This window comes from Drosophila novamexicana, unplaced genomic scaffold (genome assembly GCF_003285875.2).
Source record: "Drosophila novamexicana strain 15010-1031.04,08,12 unplaced genomic scaffold, DnovRS2.1 tig00000008-arrow-pilon, whole genome shotgun sequence".
NCBI lineage: Eukaryota > Metazoa > Arthropoda > Insecta > Diptera > Drosophilidae > Drosophila > Drosophila novamexicana.
Window position 1 is genome coordinate 1,282,053 of NW_020824765.1, and position 21,528 is coordinate 1,303,580.

At 41.7% G+C, this 21,528-nt stretch overlaps 7 protein-coding genes and 1 non-coding gene across 8 annotated transcripts; 6 read left to right on the plus strand and 2 right to left on the minus strand.

The window, feature by feature from the left end:
* The first annotated feature begins 343 nt into the window (after positions 1-343).
* LOC115762619 (putative HVA22-like protein g) lies at positions 344-859 on the plus strand. Its single transcript, XM_030704921.1, has one exon. The coding sequence runs from the start codon at positions 344-346 to the stop codon at positions 857-859; it is 516 nt and encodes a 171-aa protein (XP_030560781.1).
* A 717-nt stretch (positions 860-1,576) lies between these two features.
* Positions 1,577-4,495, minus strand: LOC115766478 (eukaryotic translation initiation factor 3 subunit B). Its single transcript, XM_030710460.1, has 4 exons — positions 4,309-4,495; positions 3,867-4,182; positions 2,218-3,770; positions 1,577-2,157 (listed from the first exon to the last, which is right to left on the minus strand). The coding sequence occupies exons 1-4, from the start codon at positions 4,421-4,423 to the stop codon at positions 2,069-2,071; spliced, it is 2,073 nt and encodes a 690-aa protein (XP_030566320.1). The 5' UTR covers positions 4,424-4,495; the 3' UTR covers positions 1,577-2,068.
* Positions 4,496-5,335: 840 nt separating this feature from the next.
* Positions 5,336-13,454, plus strand: LOC115761995 (sprouty-related, EVH1 domain-containing protein 2). The gene is made up of 7 exons (XM_030704066.1): positions 5,336-5,835; positions 6,596-7,031; positions 9,723-9,900; positions 9,962-10,130; positions 11,100-11,179; positions 11,235-11,310; positions 11,378-13,454. The coding sequence occupies exons 2-7, from the start codon at positions 7,012-7,014 to the stop codon at positions 12,145-12,147; spliced, it is 1,293 nt and encodes a 430-aa protein (XP_030559926.1). The 5' UTR covers positions 5,336-5,835; positions 6,596-7,011; the 3' UTR covers positions 12,148-13,454.
* A 1,076-nt stretch (positions 13,455-14,530) lies between these two features.
* Trnag-gcc lies at positions 14,531-14,601 on the plus strand. Its single transcript has one exon. It is a non-coding gene; the product is annotated as a tRNA-Gly (tRNA).
* A 365-nt stretch (positions 14,602-14,966) lies between these two features.
* On the plus strand, positions 14,967-16,473 carry LOC115763523 (kelch-like protein 6). The gene is made up of 3 exons (XM_030706130.1): positions 14,967-15,130; positions 15,194-15,926; positions 15,989-16,473. Exons 1-3 carry the CDS (start codon positions 15,039-15,041, stop codon positions 16,451-16,453), a joined length of 1,290 nt encoding a protein of 429 aa, XP_030561990.1. The 5' UTR covers positions 14,967-15,038; the 3' UTR covers positions 16,454-16,473.
* A 111-nt stretch (positions 16,474-16,584) lies between these two features.
* LOC115763529 (trafficking protein particle complex subunit 5) lies at positions 16,585-17,343 on the plus strand. Its single transcript, XM_030706144.1, has 3 exons — positions 16,585-16,779; positions 16,837-17,146; positions 17,208-17,343. The coding sequence occupies exons 1-3, from the start codon at positions 16,604-16,606 to the stop codon at positions 17,304-17,306; spliced, it is 585 nt and encodes a 194-aa protein (XP_030562004.1). The 5' UTR covers positions 16,585-16,603; the 3' UTR covers positions 17,307-17,343.
* A 13-nt stretch (positions 17,344-17,356) lies between these two features.
* On the minus strand, positions 17,357-17,880 carry LOC115763584. The gene is made up of 2 exons (XM_030706207.1): positions 17,688-17,880; positions 17,357-17,610 (listed from the first exon to the last, which is right to left on the minus strand). Exons 1-2 carry the CDS (start codon positions 17,814-17,816, stop codon positions 17,398-17,400), a joined length of 342 nt encoding a protein of 113 aa, XP_030562067.1. The 5' UTR covers positions 17,817-17,880; the 3' UTR covers positions 17,357-17,397.
* Positions 17,881-18,024: 144 nt separating this feature from the next.
* LOC115763537 (serine/threonine-protein kinase pakD) lies at positions 18,025-21,503 on the plus strand. Its single transcript, XM_030706156.1, has 4 exons — positions 18,025-18,069; positions 18,942-19,042; positions 19,103-20,927; positions 20,993-21,503. Exons 3-4 carry the CDS (start codon positions 19,112-19,114, stop codon positions 21,490-21,492), a joined length of 2,316 nt encoding a protein of 771 aa, XP_030562016.1. The 5' UTR covers positions 18,025-18,069; positions 18,942-19,042; positions 19,103-19,111; the 3' UTR covers positions 21,493-21,503.
* Positions 21,504-21,528: the final 25 nt, after the last annotated feature.

Genomic DNA, 21,528 nt, shown 5'->3' on the forward strand with positions numbered 1-21,528 from the left:
TATCCCTAATTTCAAAGAAAGATAAATAAAGAAGATTGAATTACTTTCAATTAAAAAGAAGATCCATATACAGTACCTCAATTTTCGACAGATCGCTCTTTTAGCAGCTAAATGAAAGCCTTAGAATTTTACAGAAACTGCAAGTAAATTGAAAAGTATATCATTTCATTTCCTTTAAATATTCCCAAGTTAAGTAGGCTTTAATTCCAATACAAAAAAAATATATATAAATATATTTTTTAGTTGCAGAAGTGTTGAATACAGATCGAAAAATATATTTCACTTAAAAATTTTGTTTTTTTAATTTATAGTAAACCAATTATTTGACAACGAAATCATCCAAATGTGTTTTTTTGGCTTCGTGACGCGTGTCCTGGTTATCGTTTTTGGCGTTATAGTGCCGGCTCGCCACACGCAGAATGCGCTTGGCGAGGAGGAGCTGAATGCGTGGGCCAAGTACTGGATAGTCTATGCGTGGCTTATATGCATTGAGCTGTTCGGAGACGCATTATTCAGTTGGCTGCCATTGTATGTGGAGGCGAAGCTGCTGGTCGTGCTTTGGGTGGTCATCGCCGCGCCCCAGTCCAGCGTCTGGGTCTTTGACGAGATTTTGGATCCGCTTCTGATACGCCACTTGCCACAGATTGATGAATTACTGCAGCGCAGCAAGCGGTATCTGCTGGGGGATGCCATCAGCCATTCATCGGAACTATGCTTTCGCAGTCTGGACACAATAAGCTCCATAGTATCGCAGATTTGGCATACGCCTAGCGCAACGCCAGATAACGATGCTCATTCTGTGCTGAGCACAGCCACGGAGGCCAACAATCCGCCCTTTCCCGTGAAAAACTTTGAGTAATTATTATAGAAATCTTCTTTTGATCCAACCACTGACGACGAAACGCTTGATCTGGCGTCATGCTCAAATTCTTTGGTGTTGAAGCAAACAGAGAATTATTCGAAGCTCTCGCTGTTGGGATAACCGATTCGTTTCTAGGATTGCACTGCAGACCGATAAGAATATATTTTTAAATTTTAGAATTCAACGAGGTATATAGGGTATTTGCATTCTCTGCCTGGGTGCTATGTAAAATATCTTATTTGAATTGAAATATGATTCTAATTGGATTGGAGAACAAGGAAAGACTGTAATCCCTGCGGAGGATTCAATACCTTTCACATGTGGCAGATGTAGGATATGATAACCTGTTATAAAAGGAATTCTTATTTCTATCGGGAATTTCTGTTATAGCAATATGATATACTGATCAAAATATGTAAATGTTCCAAAATAATTGAATCAATAAATCTGTTTTTGATAAAGGGTCAATTCTTTATACATCTCTATTTTCGACTGGATTTTTTGATCTTGACAAGCACTAAAGCCGAATCGATGGGTTTCAAGTCTACCAAGGCGCTTTATCAATAAATCTGTTCAAAATTCTTAACCGGCGACCTATTTCTAACTTTTCGATTATTCTACAACCTCAGGACTGATGTTTAGATAAATGTTAGAAAACAAATTTGTAAAATAAAAAGAATTAGGAGCAAAAATACTTTTGAATGGGAAAATAGATTCGAATGGCAACTGGCTTTTATTTCAGTTTGAGTTGTTGGCCCGCCCGCCCTCATTAAAAATTTAAATATACACGCCGTTTCGCTTTCCTTTTCTTTTTGCTGTTAACATACAAATACAATGCAAATTTACTTCTAATGGCTGACAATGTGGTCTCGGACATGTTGTTTGTTGGGTGTGCTCGATTCTATCCAGTTATAAAGTTGTTCGTGAGCTTGACTTTAGTTATAAAATTATGTGACGTTACTTTTGTGCTTAAGGATCAAATTTATATAGATATAGGTGTATGTATATGTGTGCATATGTATGTAACGCAAGCTATTTAATATGGTTACGCTTAGTTGCAATATTAATGACGCGATACGTGTTTGCAGAAGAATCCCGACAAGTGGAGGTTGCCGGGACGTTGTCACGTTGCGTCGCAAGTCTGAGCCACCAGCTTTAATTAATGTGAAAACAGGGGGAGGACGTGGGCGCAGTTTTGGGGGTCGTCTACTCTAGCAGGGTTATTTCTTCCTTGACTAAAAATTCAACAACTTCCTCATCGACTTCATCAGTTTCCAAATTATCCGTATCCACATCTGCAAAATAGACAGTAAAATCTTTAAAAGCAAGTTCACAGTTGGCTGTAATTAACTTACGCCCTCTGAGCATGACGCGACGGCTCTTCTGATCCTTCCACTCTGCAATGCGCTTGTTGCGGTACTCCATGAAAGTCTCACGCAGCTGCGAGCGCTTCTCGAGCAGCTCCTTGGAGGCACGGGTCAAGCGGAGGCGATCCTTCTGCTCAAATACAGGATAGTACTTCTTCAGGTTCTTCTTTATCTCCTTCTGCTTCTCTTCACTGAGAAGCGTCGGCGGTCGCGGGCGCCAGAGGAACTGAACGAAGTTCTTCAAAATGGTGCGCCTAATGATGCGACCCTGGAAGGTGTACATGTTGAAGCCCGTATCCTCTTTGACCTTCCAAGACGAGACGCCAGTAACGACATAGCGACCAGTTGGATCCCATTCTACCTCGGAGGCGCGGAAGTGATCCGGTGATGCGCTTATGATGTAATCGTTGGTTGTATCAACAAACTCAAAGGTGCCCATGGTAAGATTGGCCATCACTATGAACTGACCACGTGGCGACCAGAACAGATGAGTGCATGACTTCTTCTCCAGGCGTTTGACCAAGCTTGGCTTAACACCCTTGTTGACCTCGTAGAAGCTAACGTTCGAAGAATTGGGCTCGCCGTGTATAATGGAAAACTTGTTACCTATGGGCTCCCAGGCAAAAGCGAGGATTAGCTCGCGTATCTCCACCGAATCCACGGGTATTTCCTTTTCGCGCATGTGAAATATCTCAAAGTTGTAAAACATGCCCAGAAACTTGACATCCAGCTCCTTCTTGTCCTTCTTCAACTTAGAGTAGCGATCAACCTTGACGCATAGATAATCGCCAGATTTTTGCCAATGAAGCTTACAGTCGGCCACGTGGAAGAGGTTCTTGTTGCGTGTCTCCCGCTTTTTGGGAATCTCCATTAGCGTCACGCGTGCGGGTATCTGATTCTGTTCTTCCACCCAGTAGGCAATTACGTTGTCCGTAGGCGACCACGAGAAGCCGCGTATGCCCGGAATCTTGATAGATTTTAAATCCAGCAAATAAAACGATGGTGTCTCGTAAATGTGTATCGAGTTTTCGCCCATGCGTGCCACAAATTTGTCATCGTGCGACCAGCGGAACATTGACAACACTGACATCCCATCACCCACAAAGGAACGCTTCTCAGTGCCGGTACGTATGTCCCAAATGATGATCTTTTGGCCGGTGGGCGTCGGACCATACGTAACCAAGTAATTTTCGCAGGGCGAAAACTCAACGAATTGAGTTCCAGGGTGCGGAAACTTTTGAATCTTTTGGAAGCTGCTGCCTCCCCAAATGGCGACTCCAGGTTTGTGAAAGGTGACCACATATGTGCCCAACGGAGACCACTTGACAAAAGTGTCAGTAAAACGTTCACGCGTCTCTAGCTCATTAGGTTCTGGGAGAGTATTCTGCCAGAAGCCAACCTGCACGCAATTGGGCGCTGTCTCTGCCGCCACGCAGTACTGATCGTAGGCATCGGGATCGTTTATGAAATTGTACAGATCGCTCTGTACCTTGAAAGGTTGCACCGTTGGCGGCTCCCACTTCTCCGGTATATTTTCATACCTGTTAATCAATTGTAAGCATTCATTTTAGATAGTGTTTTTACACATAAGAATATATCTTCTTATCTGTTTAAAAATTTGCTAACCGACAACTTACTTTTGGAAGTCTGTAAACAAATTGACAGCAAAGGTGTAATTCTTGTCCAGACGATGGTTGTTCAGCTTCTTGACCGCATCCTCAGCCTGGCTTGCGGTCTTATACTCCATGAACGCATAGCCCTTTGTCTTGCCCTCTTCATCGACGGGATAGACAACGTTGACAATTTCACCGCATTGAGAAAACAGCTTGTTGATAACCGATTTTAGTTTCTCGAGGCGGCTCGGTTCCACTTTTGGCATGTTGTCGACCACAACGACACTCTCGACACCATCGGCCTCCGATGGGCGTTGCGCCAGCATGTCTCCAAGTAAATCTGCAATATTATGGGCATTATTGCATTTGTCATAAAATTAACGCTCAGATTGAGGTTATGTTTCTTTTTGCAATAGTCGGCGGTGGCTTGTAGCGCGTGTGCTGCGCTGGCAAGGCCCAAACTTGCCTTCATCGCTGATATTGTCCACAAAATTGGGAGGATCATCGAAGTTTGGCTCCTCAGTGTAATCGCTATCGTTTGCATCGGCTCCCGAATGCTCTTCACTTTTCTTTTTAGCCATTTTCAGCGATTTATTTGCGAATTATATACGGCAGCCAATTTCCCGCAGTCATCAAACACACACACGCACATAAAAAAGGAAATGTTAATGCTAGAGATGAGCGATATTTACTTATCGGCTACTTGTAACAAGAGTGTCAATCTACCGATACATTTTTACAGAGCTGTAAGAATATACACAGTAACAGCGAGAAAATAATAGTTACTTATCCAGAACACAATGGTAGTAGGCGGTAACTTCTGAGTAGAGTTGCCCACTTTTCATATTTTACATTTTACTAGAAAAACGTACGATCTAAAACTTCGTAATCCTGTTGGAAAATGCAACAAAACATAAGCTCTCAAGTCTTATTTACAACAATGTTTTTAGAGTATGTCCAAAATATTATTAAATCAAATTAATATGAAAAATGCAAACGATTTGGAAAAAAAATATATAATATTTTTTTTACCATTTTTACATAATAAAACTAAACTGAACAATCTCCATAAATTCGAGTTTAATTAATTAAATATATTTTATTAAAAACGGTGAATGTGTTAAGGCTTAACAGCAGTGACATCGTAAAAGTATTTATATATCGATAATACTAGCGCAGATGTAGTTTTAGAGTTTAATATTATAAGAATGTTTTTAGTCAAGATTAAATACGTTTGTCCATATATCTAAAATTCACTGCATACGCTCTGATCTTTTGCTCCAATTTTAAATCCAAAAATCTTTTCGATAGTTTTTTTATGACTTTCATTCTGTTAATAACAATTCTGCAAATGTTACTTTAGTTGTCGATGTTATGTTAAATAACAGCACGTTTGGAATTTCATTCTTTTTTTTCGACAAGAAGAAGAGGCAGTAGGTGTAAAATCTGCATAAAAGTAATAAAAAAGAATGAAACATTATGCATTTAAATTAAGTGAAAAGTTGATATAAATATCAACACATAAAAGCTTTTAAACCCAAACGCGAGTGAAAAATTTCCAAGCAAACGCAGTTGCCATCTGAGATCAGAATTGCTTTTGTGTCCAAAGAGACAAGTTGCAAAAAGTGCAAAGAATAGAAAAGATTGCCACAAATAAGTGGTATAATGTGTCTGCCATTGCAGAAACGCGATAAACGGTATAAAATGCGAAAAGCTGTTATCCAATAGAGAAAAATTCCGATACACCACGTCTCCTTCTCCGCTCCGCACGCATCCGCGCCCTCACCTGCCACCTCCTTCACGGTCGTTATGTCTGCGCTAAGTCAAAAATCCAACATATACTAACCTAAATTCGCAGTGCAAAAAAAAGTAATGAAATAAAATGAAACAGTAGTAAAGCACATGCCGTCGTAAACATTTACTGAGGCGAAAATTGCAGCAACAAAATATGTAGTTATTGCAAATAATGTGCTTGTATGTGAATATAATATAAGTATGTCACAAGCTGCAGGATAGGCAATAAAAAAAATATATATACATATATGTATGTATTTATATATACTATGTGTATACATGGAGAATCGCCCAAAAAATGTTCTACCTCACTTTCTGCGTGCGTGTGTGTGTGTGTGTGCTACCTTTTTTTGTATATGCGCAAGCGACGCTCTCGTAGCAAGCAAGTGAGAACCCAAGAGAGTGCTCCACACAAGCCAAGAGAGACCAAAGCGCCTGTAGCCTTGATAAAATATATGAATGAATTGTCGTTCGCAGCGCAAAGTGATTTATATATTTTCAGGCTTTGGTTAACAACAAGATCTAAGTTAAATGAAAGTGATATAATCCTATATGCGTTTTGAAATAAAAGTTATACAGTTAAATAGACACCAAAATTTTGTATACAACTGTTTTGTTGTTGTTTTAGCTGGGGCTGGTGCGCTCTCAATTTCGATACAGGCTCAACCGTGCGTGCGTGCGCTCTCTTGCTCATTTTGAGATGCCTGTTACATCTGTGTTGCTTGGAAAAATTCGGACATATATTTGCTCCATGAAGTTTTTCCACAGTGTTTGTCTACACGCCCACATAGTGTGTGCAAGAGTGTGTGTGTGTGTGTTGCGAGTGTATTGAAAAAGTAAAAGTCGCCCGTTCGTCGCCGTCTGCTGCTCTGTTGTTATTTCTAAAAGAACTTGTTTTCATAAAAAATCATTTTTTATTATTTATACATTTAATTAAATATAACGGTTTTGCTCTTCAGTCGTAGTTAAAATCGGGTGCAGTACTTAACGCGTTTTCAAACAGTTGCAAAGCAGAGGCGTCGTCTTTCATATTGTGCCAAAAGAAAGCCCACGAAACGAAAAGCAGTAAAAATAAAAACAACAAAGCAACGAAGCGCATCACCTACAACAACAACAACTCAGCTGAAACGACCAACAATAAAAACAATACTAGCTCTCCAGATATCTACAGTCAACTAAACTTCTAAGCCTCAAGCCAGCTTAACTGTAATTGTTACAGTTATTTTTTCTGTTGTTGTTCTCGCTTGTTTTTCGGAAGTTTGTGCAGCAGCAGGCTCTGAATGTCTTTATGCTTTAATCATGGTGTATTTTGCCACCAACAAGAACAACACCGACACTATACGCTGCTATATTAGAATCTTTCTGATTACAAACCATGACAGAAGGACATGAAAGGTAAGTGTACAATTTGACGTGAACCTACTGTAAATATACTTATTTATAATCTATTGTTTGTCTGTTGTGGAGCTTTAAGTCAAGCTTACAGCCTTGCCAGACTAATGCAAGGGGTGTCTTTGTATGCGTCCTAATTGTTCCCGCTCCCAATTTAATTTACACAATTGCTGCCAATTTAACAAGCACAAATGCAATTTAATTGAACTTAAATACTAACAAATATTTCTGAATGAAAGACGGCGCGTATCAAGCTGAAGAAACATTTGTTGGGTATGAATGAAATGTGACTCATTTGTCTGGTCAATCCAAGGCATGCATGCATATATACACACACATGTACATGCATAAAAACGGTACATACATATGTATGTCTTTGTATTGAGAACGCCGTGTCAATGTCTCCACATAGTCTGTCTGTCGCCACTTTTAATGAATGAAATGGAATGCCAGCAACTATCTTGTTTTTCTAATTGTTTTTCTTGCTGTTTAAAGCGTAGCGCCCCATTGGAAATGATGTCACTCGCCCTGCGCGTTTCCTTGCTTGTTTATGTGCCGCATATTGAAGCATTTACAACAAACAGACAGACACAAACACAGTCGAAGAAGCCACTGGCTAAAGCTAAAGCTATAGCTAAAGCACTCTAGCCATGCCATTTCAATGTACCAACGTCTGCGCAACAGCAACAACAATAACAATACACACACACATATATATATATATATATATATATATATATATATACACACATTCAATACCACAGCCAAGGTTCTTGTAGTTTCATTCATGGCTTGCTTTGGTTCCTCTACTTGCTATGAATTGCTGGTTGAAAGAAGAAAGCCGATAAATTTGATTTGCATTTTGCATTCAATTTCCATTCATTACTATAAAAACATTTACTTTTATGTGTATACGTATGAGTGGATAGTCTTGTCAACTAAATCAGTCGCTTTTTAAACACAATTCATGGGGACCAGTTCGTTCATATTTATGGCTTGTTGTTGCTGCAGTCTCCAGGCCTCTGCGACAAAAATATGTGTACATACATATAAAAAGGTTTAGAATTGTGGGTGTTAGCGCTTTTAAAGGCAGTAAAATACCTCAACATAAATGTTGCTTGATGTGCTTTAAAAGCTATCAAGATAGTTGCAACTGTCGCGCATAACATAACTTAATTTCATAAGTATGTTTTGTACTAACATACATACACATGCACTTTATATGCAGATCATAGACAAATGCTTGAACAATTGACAGCGACCAGCTCCCGTTGTTTTGTGCACACACTTGCACATACAGACACTCGAGCCCGATTCTCTGTGTCTCTCTCTTTCTCACGCATGCGCTCTGTTGGGAGTTTGTCAATTGAGGATTTTGTTTCTGACTTGGGACTTTTAATTTTTGCTTGGGGCAGGCTTTGTGTCATGTCTTAAGCGGAGTTGTTGCTGAATATTCGCACAAGTCGTCTGCATGTATGTGTGTGTGTGTGAGTGTGTGTAAGTGCGTGCGTGCGTGTGTTTTATAAATGCACATTTGCAACTTGCATAGTGGCAACTCCAGTACAACTTTTTATTGACGTTGCCACTAGGGTAACCAAAAGCTCTTTTCAAAATTCAAATTGCATGAATGCATCTAGGGCAGCCCTGGTAGTAGAAACTGTAAAGAAAATGCAATTCATTCATGGCCTGACCGCCGCATGGACATCCTTGGCCAGACGTGCTGACGTGTGCGTCCCACCTTGAGTTCGAACGATGCACATACATACACACATACATATAAATACGCCTTGTCGCGTTGCAAGCTGCTATCGCTGCCACTAGCTAGTCCTTGACACAGCTATGACGTCGTTTTTGTCTACTTTGGCAGACCCTGTGCATGTTCATTCTGTAAAATTTGCCAAATCTAGGACAAATGTGTGTATACACTCACACTCACACTCACACACATATACAAGCAAATAGAGTCAGAAGCGACGGGTTACCAACTCCTCCCCGAAAGCTTTTTTCATTGAGTAAGTTTACGCTTAAAACTCCATTTCAAACTTCTGCGCAGGTCGTGAGTTGCTTTGTTCGCTTGTTCGTCCGACTTGTTTTGGGCCTGTATTCACCTTACTCCCAGCTCATTTTGCGGTAGCTGCGTTTTTCAAGAATGAAACCCAAAATGAAAGTTTCACAGGTTCTTAATTCAGATATTTTTGCTACCCTTAATATGCCACATACGTGTATATGTGTACGTGCGGAAATAACACATCAATGAGCAAACGCTTCTGTGTGTGTGTGTGTGTGTGTGCATGCATGTACGTGTATGTTGAAATGAAGGACCCATAATTATTTTTAGTTTATTTTGGCTTTGTCATGAATAAAAGCGACAGGTGTGCAGTTGGAGTCGGCAAGGCCGCCTTGCTAGGGCTTCGTTGGTCGAAAATTGAATTAGCCAAATTAGCGACACTTTTAAGTTATCACGCTGGGGATATAGACGTGAGCTACTGCCACGGGCGGATGCAGTCACTCCGGAACAGCAGCAATGGCCACAGTATCTTACCGTAAATTAAGCTTAAAGCGCACGTTTAGCAGGTGCCTATCGATACAAATAATTTGATTACCTTTATGCCTATGCCTAAGAATTGACAACGATTTCTCAATTGTCCAAGTTTTAACTTTTCTTTAATTTATTGTATTTGGTGTTCATTGCAGCGACTTCTTAGTTACAGTACGCGCACAGGTAATGACCAGAGACGAAAGCACAGAAGGCTGGCTACCGTTGGCCGGGGGTGGTCTGGCAAATGTTTCCATACGCAAGCGAGCTAGATTATCCCCATTGGCATCGGGTCATGACTACATCATCTATGGGCAAAGAATCTCTGATCAAAGTGTAAGTTACTTATCATATGTAATTTAAGCTTGATTCTATTCTATTCTGTTTTCATTTGCAGGTTATCTTAAGCTGTGTCATCAATCGTGATCTGAAGTATTACAAAGTAATGCCCACATTTCATCATTGGCGCGCCGGCAAACAGCGCAACGGTTTAACTTTCCAAACGGCAGCCGATGCGCGTGCCTTTGACAAGGGCGTCCTTCGGGCCTATAATGAACTAATTGATGGTATGCAGTTTTCCGCATCTTTATGGCCCGAGCCTGCACATTCCCATTTAGCTGCATGTCGCTTAAATAACACTCTCAAAGATGTTTTCTATCCTTGCTTATATTTCAGTTTAGCATATACTAATCTAGTTTAAGTTTCCTTATCACACACCTTGGCTAAACGTCGGTTCTACTTTAGACGTTGCATTTAGAATTTTTGCCTTCATTAACTAATGCAAAATTAATGTTTTATGCTCTTTTTTAAAACTTGCTACAAAACAAAATTATCAAAACTTAAAACATTTATTGGAATTGTGCAATTTGTTTCAAAATTACAAAATTACAAAAACAACCATTAAACAAAATTCACATAATATATATTTTAAACGAAATTGGTAAGTGTTTAAGGAGGTTTCTTTTTAAAAAGTATCGTGTGTGCGCTGCTCTTTTTTTTTTTGTAACTTTAACTTGAATTTAGAATCAATTAATTATTACTTAACGTAGCGTGTTTTTTTCCGGTTGATTTGTTTTTAAACACAGTTCCTTTTTATAGTATAATTGACCTCACCGATTCTTTTCATTTGTCTATTATTGATCTAGCCATCTGTTCATCTGTGTAAGCTCGCAAATCTTCGACATTTTAAACAAGAGCTAATGGGACTGTGGTATGTTCTGAAGGTTGTTTAAAGTGTCGAGAACTGTCGAAATTATTCGGATGTTCCATTTAAAATTGCAGCGCACACCATAATTGTAGTATTATTCACATAGATCACACCCATGAAAATAATTAGTAAATTAAATTCGTTATCTACAATTGCTTAAACACACTCTCAATTGTACATGATACGCTGTTTTCTTTAAACTAATTGACAACGCTCTTTTAAAGCTTTACATTTAATTTGCTGTGTGCCTTGAAATAAATTTGATATATTGTTATGCTAAGCTATTTGATATAACTAACCATTTTTTGATATATTTCAACACACGTAGGACTGGCCAAATCGAATCCCACTATAATATGCCCGCCGTTGACCAAATACGATTCGGTTGGTGAAGATGATGTATTCATGGTGAGTTCGTAACAAAAAGTTTCTTGAAACGTTGCTAATTGTTGACAATGTACAGACCCTGGACTTACCTGTGGAAAGCGAAAGTTTACAAAAGATACATTCAAGCCCAGAAGGCAGCGAAAAAAGTCACAGTAATGCATTCAAATAATTTTCAAAGTTCGCAATTTCAATCGAAACTGACCGGTTTTATTCTTGCAGAAAGCGTCAGCGAGCGACATAAGGATAGCTACAGCAACAATTCCGATTCAGAGAAACTACCAGCGGCGACCATACACTACATATCGACGGATAAAACATCAACGGCTCCGGGCCCCGGCAGCGGCAACAATGCAGGCGGCTCAACTGATGGGCTGCCGCCGCCGCCTGCCGGTCAGATTGCACCCAGCGAAAATTACTCTTATGTAACGCTGACGGCTGTGCACCATGACTATAATTACCCTGTGGTGGAGCAGCCGGTGGGCGCACAGGTGTTGAATGCGCGCCGCGAGTCGATCAGTGCGGTAAAGAAGCGCAATGCTCTGGAGGCGGCGCAGGCGATGGCCGCCGCGCAAACGTCGGCGACATCCGCAGCCAACAAGCCGCTGCACAAACCCAATGTGTCGGATATACTCAAGAAGGAGACGCGCATGCGGTGCCGCTATTGTCACGAGCTTTACAGCGAAGAGTTTAATAGGCGTGGCGCCTGCGAGTATGCACCGGATCCGTTTCGCAGCGGCTACGAGTGCATCTCGGGCATGGGCTGTGCGCGCTGCATGATCTATCACTGCATGAGCGATGCGGAGGGTGAGACGGCGCAGCATCCGTGCGATTGTAGCGTTAGTGAGGCGGGCTGCACCAAGCGCTGGTTGGGCCTGGCGCTGCTGTCCCTGTTCGTTCCCTGCCTGTGGTGCTATCCACCGTTGCGTGCATGCCATTTGCTTGGCATACATTGCGGCGTGTGCGGTGGCCGCCATAAACCGAATGTCTGACATTTGGAGGCTAGATTGCAAGGACAGTACGACGACGACTACAGCACCAGGCCCAGAAACCAGCAGCATTTGCAGCCCGACGAGCAAAACTACAAGAGCCAGCTGCTGCGACTAAAACAGCGCCAGTCGCAGTCACTGTCGCAGCCGCAGAGGCATTTCTATAACTGGGAGCTATCACACAGTCTCGGTGCGCCTCAGCACCATCCGCCACAGCCGTTATATCTGATGCAGCCGCGCAGCAGCAAGGCCGCCCAAAACGACTATGGACGGCTGATGTTCTAAAAGTTTTTGGTTTTATTTGCCATTATTTTTTTAAGTTTCCAGTTTGTTTAAGTTTTGATCGTTTTGTAACTCCATTTGATTTGCCATAATTTTTTGTATATAGATATGAAGATCAAATAACGCACACACATTTGTGCACACATACATGCATACGCACACACACACGCACCAATTTATCATTTATAATTGTAATTTATGTGTAGAGCTTTCACTTAATTATACTTTTGTAAAAACCGGGCTATTTGTTTATATATATATATATTAAATTTACGTATCATATGCTTAATGAATAGTAATTCGTTTTAGTTCTTTAAGTTTTTGCTACTTAACTTTTGTTTACAATTTGAAATTGGAGAACAGTATTAAGCCAAGGCAAGGCACGAAAGTTATGCGAATATACATTTTTGTGCGTAATTCCAATTTGTTTATAGTTTTAACAAAGCACAAATTTGAAATCTGAAAGAAAGAACATTTTGCATAACATATAACTCAAAGCGCATTAACTCAAAGCGCAAATGTAACAACAAAATATTGTTTACAAAAAATATTATAAAACAAAAAGAAAAATTTCAAAACAGTATACCCCAAGTAAGAATTGCAAATTGTTTTTGAACCTTTCAAAGCGGGCAAAGTAAACTTGCAACAACGGCGTTTTCAATTGATCAATTGATCAAAAAAATTCATTTACCAGCCATAATTGTTTTAAACCTAATGTAATATTCATTTCGATTTAAAAAGAATGTTTTTGACTCTTCTTAGGGCTCATGAAGATTCAAAATATTTCTTTTGCAAAAGAAAATACAAACATATTGTTTCAATATTTTAAGTTTAAGCAGATAGTTGGAAAGCTAAAAGAAAAATAAAATTGTAACAATTAAAACGCAACCTTTGCACTTATGCGTTTGCGCCGCTTAAATCAACCTATAAATAAAAACAATTTGGAATTTTTCCATTACAAATGAATAATTTGGTTTACGAAAACCAATAAATATTAGCTCATTTGTTAATGGGGTTATAACAAAATACTTAAGTGTTTTCAAAAAAAAAAAAAATAAAATAAAATAAATAAATAAAAATTATATGCAGTTATATATATAAATGTTTAAAAACGTATTAAAGAATGCAAAAATTGAATACTTATGTGCAAAGAACCTAAGTATTTTTTGTGTATTAAAAATGAAATTAATAATAAAAAAAGCATTAATTTATTTCTTACTATAAATGCATATTTATTCAAAAATAAGCAAAGGTTGTGCAAAAAACACATTAAAAAAAAGCAACAAAATATATTAAAAAACAAAACCTTTAAGAACATCGGCAATTGTTACTAAAATGCAAATGCAGTATCTTAAACAAAAAAAATAAATGAACGAAAGTTGTTTCGATCAAGAAACCTACCACAAACAAACAAAAACTTTGAACAAAGAACAAACACTCAACAAAAAGTACAAAATGTTAAATATACATGTATAATTTTAAATTACTTTTTATTATTTAGTTAAAGCTACAATAATTTTAACATGTAAAATTATCCACAAGCATGCCAACATACAAAAAACATATAAAGTATATACTAAATGTATTTCAAATTTTAACTGTCCATAAACAAACGAAAATGTATGTTCAATGTAAGTAAAGGAAAATCGACAAACCTAGGATTCAGTAACAATAGCAAACATTTCGCTACATTATTTATTAACAAATTCTCACAAAAAATATAAAAAAAAAATATTCTAGAGATTAATAGTTAATGGCAGCAATTTGTTAAACACCAAAAAAGCATAAGAAATTTTCAATCAACCCTTTGTTTATATACAATACATAAAATGAAAATCACATAAATTTATGCATAAGAAACAGCATATAAAATATTGCAAAAGAAATTAAACAAAATAAATAATATATTTATTCATATAAATGTATTTAAAATGTGAAAAAGAAAAATACAAACCAATAAAACACAATTTAATAAACAATAACGAATCATATTCTTTTATATTATACATTTATATTTTTTCAGCGTCGCACTTGCTTTATCAAGTTTCATACACATAAAACAAAGCTTTTTTCATATTACGCTTCGCTTACAGTTCAGTCACATGCATCGGTGGTTCAGTGGTAGAATGCTCGCCTGCCACGCGGGCGGCCCGGGTTCGATTCCCGGCCGATGCAAACCACTTTTTTTTCCTTAAATTAAATTGTTAGTAACATTGTTATTAATCAATTAAATTGTGTGAGTATATATTTTTTTGGCTAACAACCAAAGCAAAACCTAGTCGGGTTGCTTTAAAATAAGAGTTAGCACAATTTAAGCCCTAGTCGTGTATATGAAAATATTTAAATTAAAAATTTAATCTTATATAATAATTTTGAAGGCATATAACAACAAGCCGAGGATTTAACCATCACTTGGGTTTTGAAAATACTTATATTATTATTTTAAATAAGGTTCGCGGGGCGAACTTTAGCATATAAAACATTCCTAAACGAACTTAGCCTATTTTTTTGTGTGCCTAAGCTTGGCGTTAATATTCAATCACAAATAAAAATATATATTTGAATATTTTATAGAATTTTTATAAGAAGTTTGATACAAATTATTCGGTACCATGGATGAGCTAATGAAAAAATACGAAGCCCTGGACGAGCACAAGAGAGACCCGGCCAACCGGGAGCTCACGTGCAGTGTGCACTTTGTCAAGTAAATAGCGGGGCACAGGAAAAGATCTGACTAGTATTTATCAAACTAATATTGAATTTGTAGCACAAAATTCAGTCCGGGAACCTCGTCCGAAGATGAGATCGGATCGGTAACATGCCTAGTCTCAAAAGCTGAAGATTTGGAGATTGAGCGTATTTTTAAGCGTCAATCTGCGGATTTGGCCACAAATCGATCGCTCTTTGAGTTCGGACACAATTTTGAGGATGTGCGTGATTGGACGCGCATCGAACAGCCTCTCAAAGTTTCCCTAAAAGCCGTCTTGCGCTACATGGTGGAAAACCATTTGAAGACCACCGTTCAAATAGAGATCAATAAAATGTATTTCAATTGCCATGTCATTGTGCTGCAGGCCTACTCCAAGTTCTTCATGGAGCTCGAGCCGATACCGCTTGTTGTGACCCTTCCGGAGGAGAAGGTCTCGCAAAAGGCCTTTATGCTCATCTACAAATGGATGCTCAGCGATGAACCCACCCTGGAGCGCAACAGCATTGTCGCCGTATTTGTGGCCGCAACTTATTTGAGAATCAGAGCCTTGCTGTTGGCCTGCTGGACGTATTTTGATGATATCAACTGTTTTAATGAGGCCAACGCCTGCATAATGTATGTTGAATCGAGAAACAATCCGGCATTGGACATTGTTCGCAATTTGATGCTGACACGCATACAAAAGTTTCTTCTCACATTTGTGGCCACACGAGATTTTTTGGAGGTGCCGCTGAAGCATCTTGTTTATCTTCTCAGTTCGGATGAAATCTGTGTGAACACAGAAGTGGAGGTCTGTAATTTAATCGATTTAGTATTATTCTGTTCATATTATTAACATATCTAACCAAGCAGATACTCTTTATTGCTGTGCGCTGGCTAGGACACGATTGGCAGAGCCGAAAATCAAGTGTGCCCAGCTTGATTGGTTGCATACGGTTCCATTCGATGCCGCTGTGGTATTTGCTGTGCGTGCGACGTGTGGAGACGCATAAGCTGGTCAGGGAGATACTCAGTTTGCCCAATGTTGATGCTATAATCAATGAGGCCATTTCAAAGATAACTTCCAAAATGTACGAGCAAAAAATTGAGGGAATTTTGGACCATGGCAATGTTATAAAGAATTTACAATCCCGTCGTTGGATAGTGGATGATGCGTGTCCCTATTATCATCACATTGGTTGTCCACATACGCGCGATATAAATTTCAGACAGTTTGAGTCTTATTTAACTGCGTTGCAGCAACAGCCACGTGATTATTGGTCCAATGTAGATCTGCTCGATTTGAATAATCCAAAAAAGTGTGGCTGCATGCAATAACGGCCGCAGTCCAATCAGTACACCAGGAAATAGAAAATTGCCATTCACAATGCAGCGGTGCAGTTTTCTAAGAAATCTGGCAACACTCACAGCTGTTTTGGTGCCAATTTGTTCTTGTGGCTTTTTGTTTACGTTTGTTGTGAAAATAAAATGGAAAAACTTGAAGCTCTCAAAATTTCATCAATGCGTCCGCGCAGCAATATACTCGATCGACCGCTGTCCAAGGGCAAATCCGAGGTTTCACAAAGCATTGTGGCTCTGCTCTTCAGCGAGATCGTTCAATACTCTCAGAGCCGTGTTTTCACAGTTCCCGAATTGCAGACAAGGTATTGTATATTTTGCTTCCGACTAACATAGAGTAGAAATAATGCCGCCTGGTTTAGATTACACGATTTGGGTCAGGATGTGGGCACACGTATCATTGATCTGTACTTTGTGCGCGAGCGCAGCTCCAAGCGTGAGACGAAGCTAACGCAAATGCTGCTCTTTGTGAAGACAACGGTCTGGAAGAATCTGTTTGGCAAGGAAGCGGAGAAGCTAGAGCACGCCAACGATGATGAGCGCACCTACTACATCATTGAAAAGGAGCCACTGGTCAACACATTCATAAGTGTGCCCAAGGACAAGAGCTCCCTGAACTGTGCCAACTTCACGGCTGGCATCGTAGAGGCAGTATTAACCCACTGCGGATTCGTAAGTGTCTTTATTGCAGCTTATTGCTGAGGTGTCCAATACATGCTTACGACATTTACAGCCCTGCAAGGTGACAGCGCACTGGCACAAGGGCACCACGTATATGGTCAAGTTTGAGGACTTTGTCATAGCGCGCGACAAGCAGATGGAGGAGAAATAGAAATATACCTAAATTAACTAATATAACAAACGAAAAATACACAATTCTAATTGTATGTTAACAGTTTTGTATAATTTCGCTAAATGGGCACTTAAACGAACTTGAACTGGCGATCCTTGTAGGCAACCTGGCCGGTGCGGTATTTCTTCTCGCGGCCATCGCGTTCGGCCTTTAGGGCCCAGGCGTAGACAGCGATGGGCAGCACGACGGCGAAGAGACCCACGCGGAAGGAGTGTCCTGTGGGGCGGAAATGCTCATAGTTTGACACACGCATGGCCTGGAAGCGCGCTAGACCAGCATCAAACTGCAATATAGAGTGATTAATAATACTATATGTGTTATTATTTGGCCAGTGATGACATAACCAGCAATTGTACGTACCACAGTGCCGCCCTCTCCGGTGGCATGGCGAAAGGGATTCGAGCTCTGCTTTAAGTATTCGTTGCGGAGCTTAAGTGTTTGCTCGTGCTTGCGGCAAATGAATGCCTCCTCTTCTTTCGTTAAAACCATTTTAATTTGCTGCAAAACTCAACTCGGCGACAAGAGCAGAATCTAACAGCTGAGCCTAAACAGTACGAAGCAGAGTATTTTGACAGTCGCAGCGAAACGCACACACAAGTCAGTTGGTTGGCAACTCTAACCAAAAGCGCTTAAATAATTTACAATTGGCAATGCTGTTCATTAATCGTTCAAATTTTTACCTGTGCACCGGGCGGCCGCAGGACTAAAAGTTGCAATTTTCATTTAGGAAATTGTTGTTTCGGTGAGTAAAATCACAAATACCGTGTTAATTAGGAGTAAACTTTAGCTTAAGTACTTTTATTTACAAACATTTTTGCTTTGATTCAACATATTTACTATAAAGTCTGTTGCTTCGTTGCTCCACCCTAACAACACCGTTATACGCACGCTCAGGTCCTACTACTCTCGCACACGTGCGCTAGCCATTCGTATTTGCCAAGCTCTCACTCTCGCTCGTTCCCAGTTCAAAAGGGCACCCACTGCGCATGTCCTGCAAAGTGTTATGCGCAGATCTCGTGTCAATGTCCTGTTACACTGACATTTCATCTAATTTGCCCACTCATGCCAGCTACGCTTTGCATGCTCTTCTAACGCCTATGCGACTACGCTTATTCGATTTTTGAATACAAAATATATAAGGTATTTATAATGTTAACTAGGTTTTTTTCTAATTATCTTTGGTTACAAATCAATACCCTAAGTCGCTAAAAAAAATATGACCACTGCGCAAGACAAACTTCGTCCTCGTCGTTTCACAATATGTTACTGCATTCGAGTGAAAGAGAAGGCAACAGCAAGAGAGAGTGGGAGAGAGAGAGTGGAAAAGCAAGTGAGCTACCGCGCATGTTCTACGTAGTTGGGCGTTTATGTGGCTGGTGGTGCACTTGGCTTAGCTATGTTCGTTTTGGGGTTGGGTAGGGCTGGCTGCCTGGCTGGCTGGCTAGTGGGTAGTAGTTGGGTAGGTGAGCTGCCGCGGCACGCTTACGCTTCGCGTTAGGGGTTGTTGTTGCCGTGGAGTTGCGCGGTAGTCGCTTTCGTTGCGTTCGCTTCACTTGCCGACTGGCAGACCTAGCGCAAAGTTCTCTGTTATTGTTGTTGTTGTTTTTGTCGCAGGATTGATTTGAGGCACCTCAAATGGTTTAATTGCAAACGCAACGTGCTCGTTTATTGATTTTTGCCCCGACGCTGCATACAAAAACTATAGATATATTGAGGTAAGTCCTCGTTAAGTAATTGCCATAGCTAAGCAACAGAATTTAACATTTAGTTTGCAGGCCCATACGATGAGCCTAAAGTCCAGTGCACGGATAAAGAAGCGACGCTCAGCAGAGGCTGCAGCGGCGACCACAGCACCATCCTCCGGCTCCTTTGCGGCCATCAGCAGCCCGCGGGTTGCAGCCACAAGCAATAACACTCACAACAGCAACAGCAATAGCAACAGCAACAGCAATGCCGGCGGCAGCAGCAGCATTCCAAATGCAAGCCAGACTCCTCTCAGTAAGAAGCACAATTTCGTGGGTCGCAATCCCAATTTTGATACGGACGAGACGAAGCTGCTCATTCAGCTGTGGGGCGATCCGAAGCTGCAGCGCACCCTGATAACCACGCACAAGAAGCATGCGGTCATATGCCAACTGGCGGCCAAGATGCAGGAGTATGGCTATCATCGCTCACCGGAGGAGATCACGACGCGCATCAAGAATCTGAAGTGCTTCTATAATCGACTCAAGAAGGACAAGGAGTGCGGCCTGGCGGGCGAGACGGAACCCAGCTGGAAACATTTTGCCGAAATGGATGCCATTATGACGCGTCCCATATTCAGTGTGCGTCCCAACGAGGTTCCGGCGCCTTCGCTCAAATACCAACTGGAACAGGCATTGGAGGAGCACGCCGAGCGGCGCAAGCGTCGCCAGGAAAATGGCGAGGAGTTGTCCGACAGCGACAACGAGGAGGATGATATGCTATTGTCGTCTCTAGTGCCCAATGCCGCCAACGGCAAGTCCAAGCCGGAAGAGGCTGGCGAAAACGAAGCCGACGTGCAAATGGAAGTGGACACGAGTGAGGAGACTTTTGCCCCGCTCAAAGGCGATAAAAGCAGCACAGGCAAGCGGCGCAAGCTGTCTTCCGAGCCAGATCTAAATATTGACGAGGCACCAGCAACAGGGCCACGCATAAAGACTGAGCCAACCAACCAGCCGGAGACAGTGGCTGAGTCAAGCACAGCAACAGTTCCTGCAGCTATTCCTGCAGCAGCGGCTGCCGCCGAGCCCGAAGAGGACGATGACTGCATGCTGTTGCCGCTGCCGAAAGAGGAGCCCATCGATGTAGATGCCGTTGACGAGGCCGGGGCCGACTCGCCAAAAAGTGCCAGCACGGGCACCGGAGTCCCCGGAGCGCCCGTCCGCTCTGTGATGCCAACACTGACAGATATGTTACAGCTGCCCAAGGCTGCCAATCTGCTGCCCTATAGCGGCGCCAATGTCATCATACCGGCCAATAGCATCAGCACCAGCACCAGCGTAGCCCAGCTCAGCAGCACAGTATCCACCAGCAGCAGTACGGCCAGTGGCAAGCTGACACCAGGCAAGATCTCCTTGGTGCCCACGAATTTCCTGATGCAGCCCAAACAGGCGAGCAATGCGACAGCCAGTAAAGCGGTCGGCACAGCGGCTGGAGCTCAGCTGCAGCTGCTGCAGAGCGCCATCAACCAGGGTGCACGCTTGATGATCAGCGGCGCTGGCCCGGCACCCGTACAGACAGCAGCCAACACTGGTCTAGTCACGGGACCGGGCGGCGTCAAGTTTGTGCTGGTTAATGCGGAGCAGGCAGCGGCTGCCAAAGCAGTGGCAGCGGTCGGTAAACCGAACGCTGCGTCGGTTGCGACTGCATCGTTGCCACAGCAGCAACAGCAGAAGCTGCTCCAGCAGCCAGAGTATATTCCACAGCAACAACAGCAACAACAACAGCAGCAGCAACAACAACAGCAGCAGCAACAGCAGCAACAACAGCAGCAAACTCAGCAGCTGGAGAAGAAGGAGGAGAAACGCCGCGCACAGGAGAAGGCGCGTGAGGAGCAGCAGTCGAAGCGACACATGACAAGTGAGTCAGTTGGTAATCCTTAAAGTCAGCATTTGTTTTTCATGTTGAGCTCTCTCTGCATCTAGCTATGCGTATTATGTTGCGCCAGCTGCTCAACGCCCAAAACGAGGCCAATGAGATTCAACACAATCGCCTATCGCTGGAGCGGGAGCGCCTTGACTGGGAGAAGTCCGTAGGCGAACGTTTGCTAACACTGTTGCCGACATTGCTGCAGCCAGCTGCAACAGCTATGGCAGCTGCCAGTGCCGTTCAGCCAGGAACGCCGCATCAGTCGCCGCAGTTCATAGTCTCGGGCTCGGCGGCTGGCTCCGCGGGGCAGCGCTTGCAGCCACCCAAGCTGCTCTTTACCACAGCTCTGCCCATGGCCAATGGCACGGTGTCCATGCCGCATATACTCACGCCCAGCAACGCGTTGGGCACCTCGCTGCCCAAGGTCATTGCGGCGCCTGCTTCTTCGTCGTCGACCACTGGGACAGCGGGGACTATCGCGCCGAAGCCGGTGGAAATTTGCACACAAATCAATGATGTTCAGCTTGTCACTCCCAAGCTGGAGAAGGACGGCTAAAGCTGAACGATTGGATATTAATCAAGTACCAAAGAT

What these genes read in the sequence shown, in the direction of transcription:
- LOC115762619 (XM_030704921.1), top strand. Translation starts at nt 344, where the DNA reads ATGTGTTTTTTTGGCTTCGTGACGCGTGTCCTGGTTATCGTTTTTGGC.
- LOC115766478 (XM_030710460.1), bottom strand. Translation starts at nt 4,423, where the DNA reads ATGGCTAAAAAGAAAAGTGAAGAGCATTCGGGAGCCGATGCAAACGAT. An exon ending in TTGTTTACAGACTTCCAAAA is followed by an intron (nt 3,771 to 3,866) that starts GTAAGTTGTCGG and finishes ATTGATTAACAG; the next exon opens with GTATGAAAATATACCGGAGA. An exon ending in TCGCGTCATGCTCAGAGGGC is followed by an intron (nt 2,158 to 2,217) that starts GTAAGTTAATTA and finishes TCTATTTTGCAG; the next exon opens with ATGTGGATACGGATAATTTG.
- LOC115761995 (XM_030704066.1), top strand. Translation starts at nt 7,012, where the DNA reads ATGACAGAAGGACATGAAAG. An exon ending in ATGACAGAAGGACATGAAAG is followed by an intron (nt 7,032 to 9,722) that starts GTAAGTGTACAA and finishes TGTTCATTGCAG; the next exon opens with CGACTTCTTAGTTACAGTAC. An exon ending in AGGCAGCGAAAAAAGTCACA is followed by an intron (nt 11,311 to 11,377) that starts GTAATGCATTCA and finishes TTATTCTTGCAG; the next exon opens with AAAGCGTCAGCGAGCGACAT.
- LOC115763523 (XM_030706130.1), top strand. Translation starts at nt 15,039, where the DNA reads ATGGATGAGCTAATGAAAAAATACGAAGCCCTGGACGAGCACAAGAGA. An exon ending in TGCAGTGTGCACTTTGTCAA is followed by an intron (nt 15,131 to 15,193) that starts GTAAATAGCGGG and finishes TTGAATTTGTAG; the next exon opens with CACAAAATTCAGTCCGGGAA. An exon ending in GTGTGAACACAGAAGTGGAG is followed by an intron (nt 15,927 to 15,988) that starts GTCTGTAATTTA and finishes CTAACCAAGCAG; the next exon opens with ATACTCTTTATTGCTGTGCG.
- LOC115763529 (XM_030706144.1), top strand. Translation starts at nt 16,604, where the DNA reads ATGGAAAAACTTGAAGCTCTCAAAATTTCATCAATGCGTCCGCGCAGC. An exon ending in GTTCCCGAATTGCAGACAAG is followed by an intron (nt 16,780 to 16,836) that starts GTATTGTATATT and finishes CGCCTGGTTTAG; the next exon opens with ATTACACGATTTGGGTCAGG. An exon ending in TATTAACCCACTGCGGATTC is followed by an intron (nt 17,147 to 17,207) that starts GTAAGTGTCTTT and finishes CGACATTTACAG; the next exon opens with CCCTGCAAGGTGACAGCGCA.
- LOC115763584 (XM_030706207.1), bottom strand. Translation starts at nt 17,816, where the DNA reads ATGGTTTTAACGAAAGAAGAGGAGGCATTCATTTGCCGCAAGCACGAG. An exon ending in CCGGAGAGGGCGGCACTGTG is followed by an intron (nt 17,611 to 17,687) that starts GTACGTACAATT and finishes TCTATATTGCAG; the next exon opens with TTTGATGCTGGTCTAGCGCG.
- LOC115763537 (XM_030706156.1), top strand. Translation starts at nt 19,112, where the DNA reads ATGAGCCTAAAGTCCAGTGCACGGATAAAGAAGCGACGCTCAGCAGAG. An exon ending in GTCGAAGCGACACATGACAA is followed by an intron (nt 20,928 to 20,992) that starts GTGAGTCAGTTG and finishes CTCTGCATCTAG; the next exon opens with CTATGCGTATTATGTTGCGC.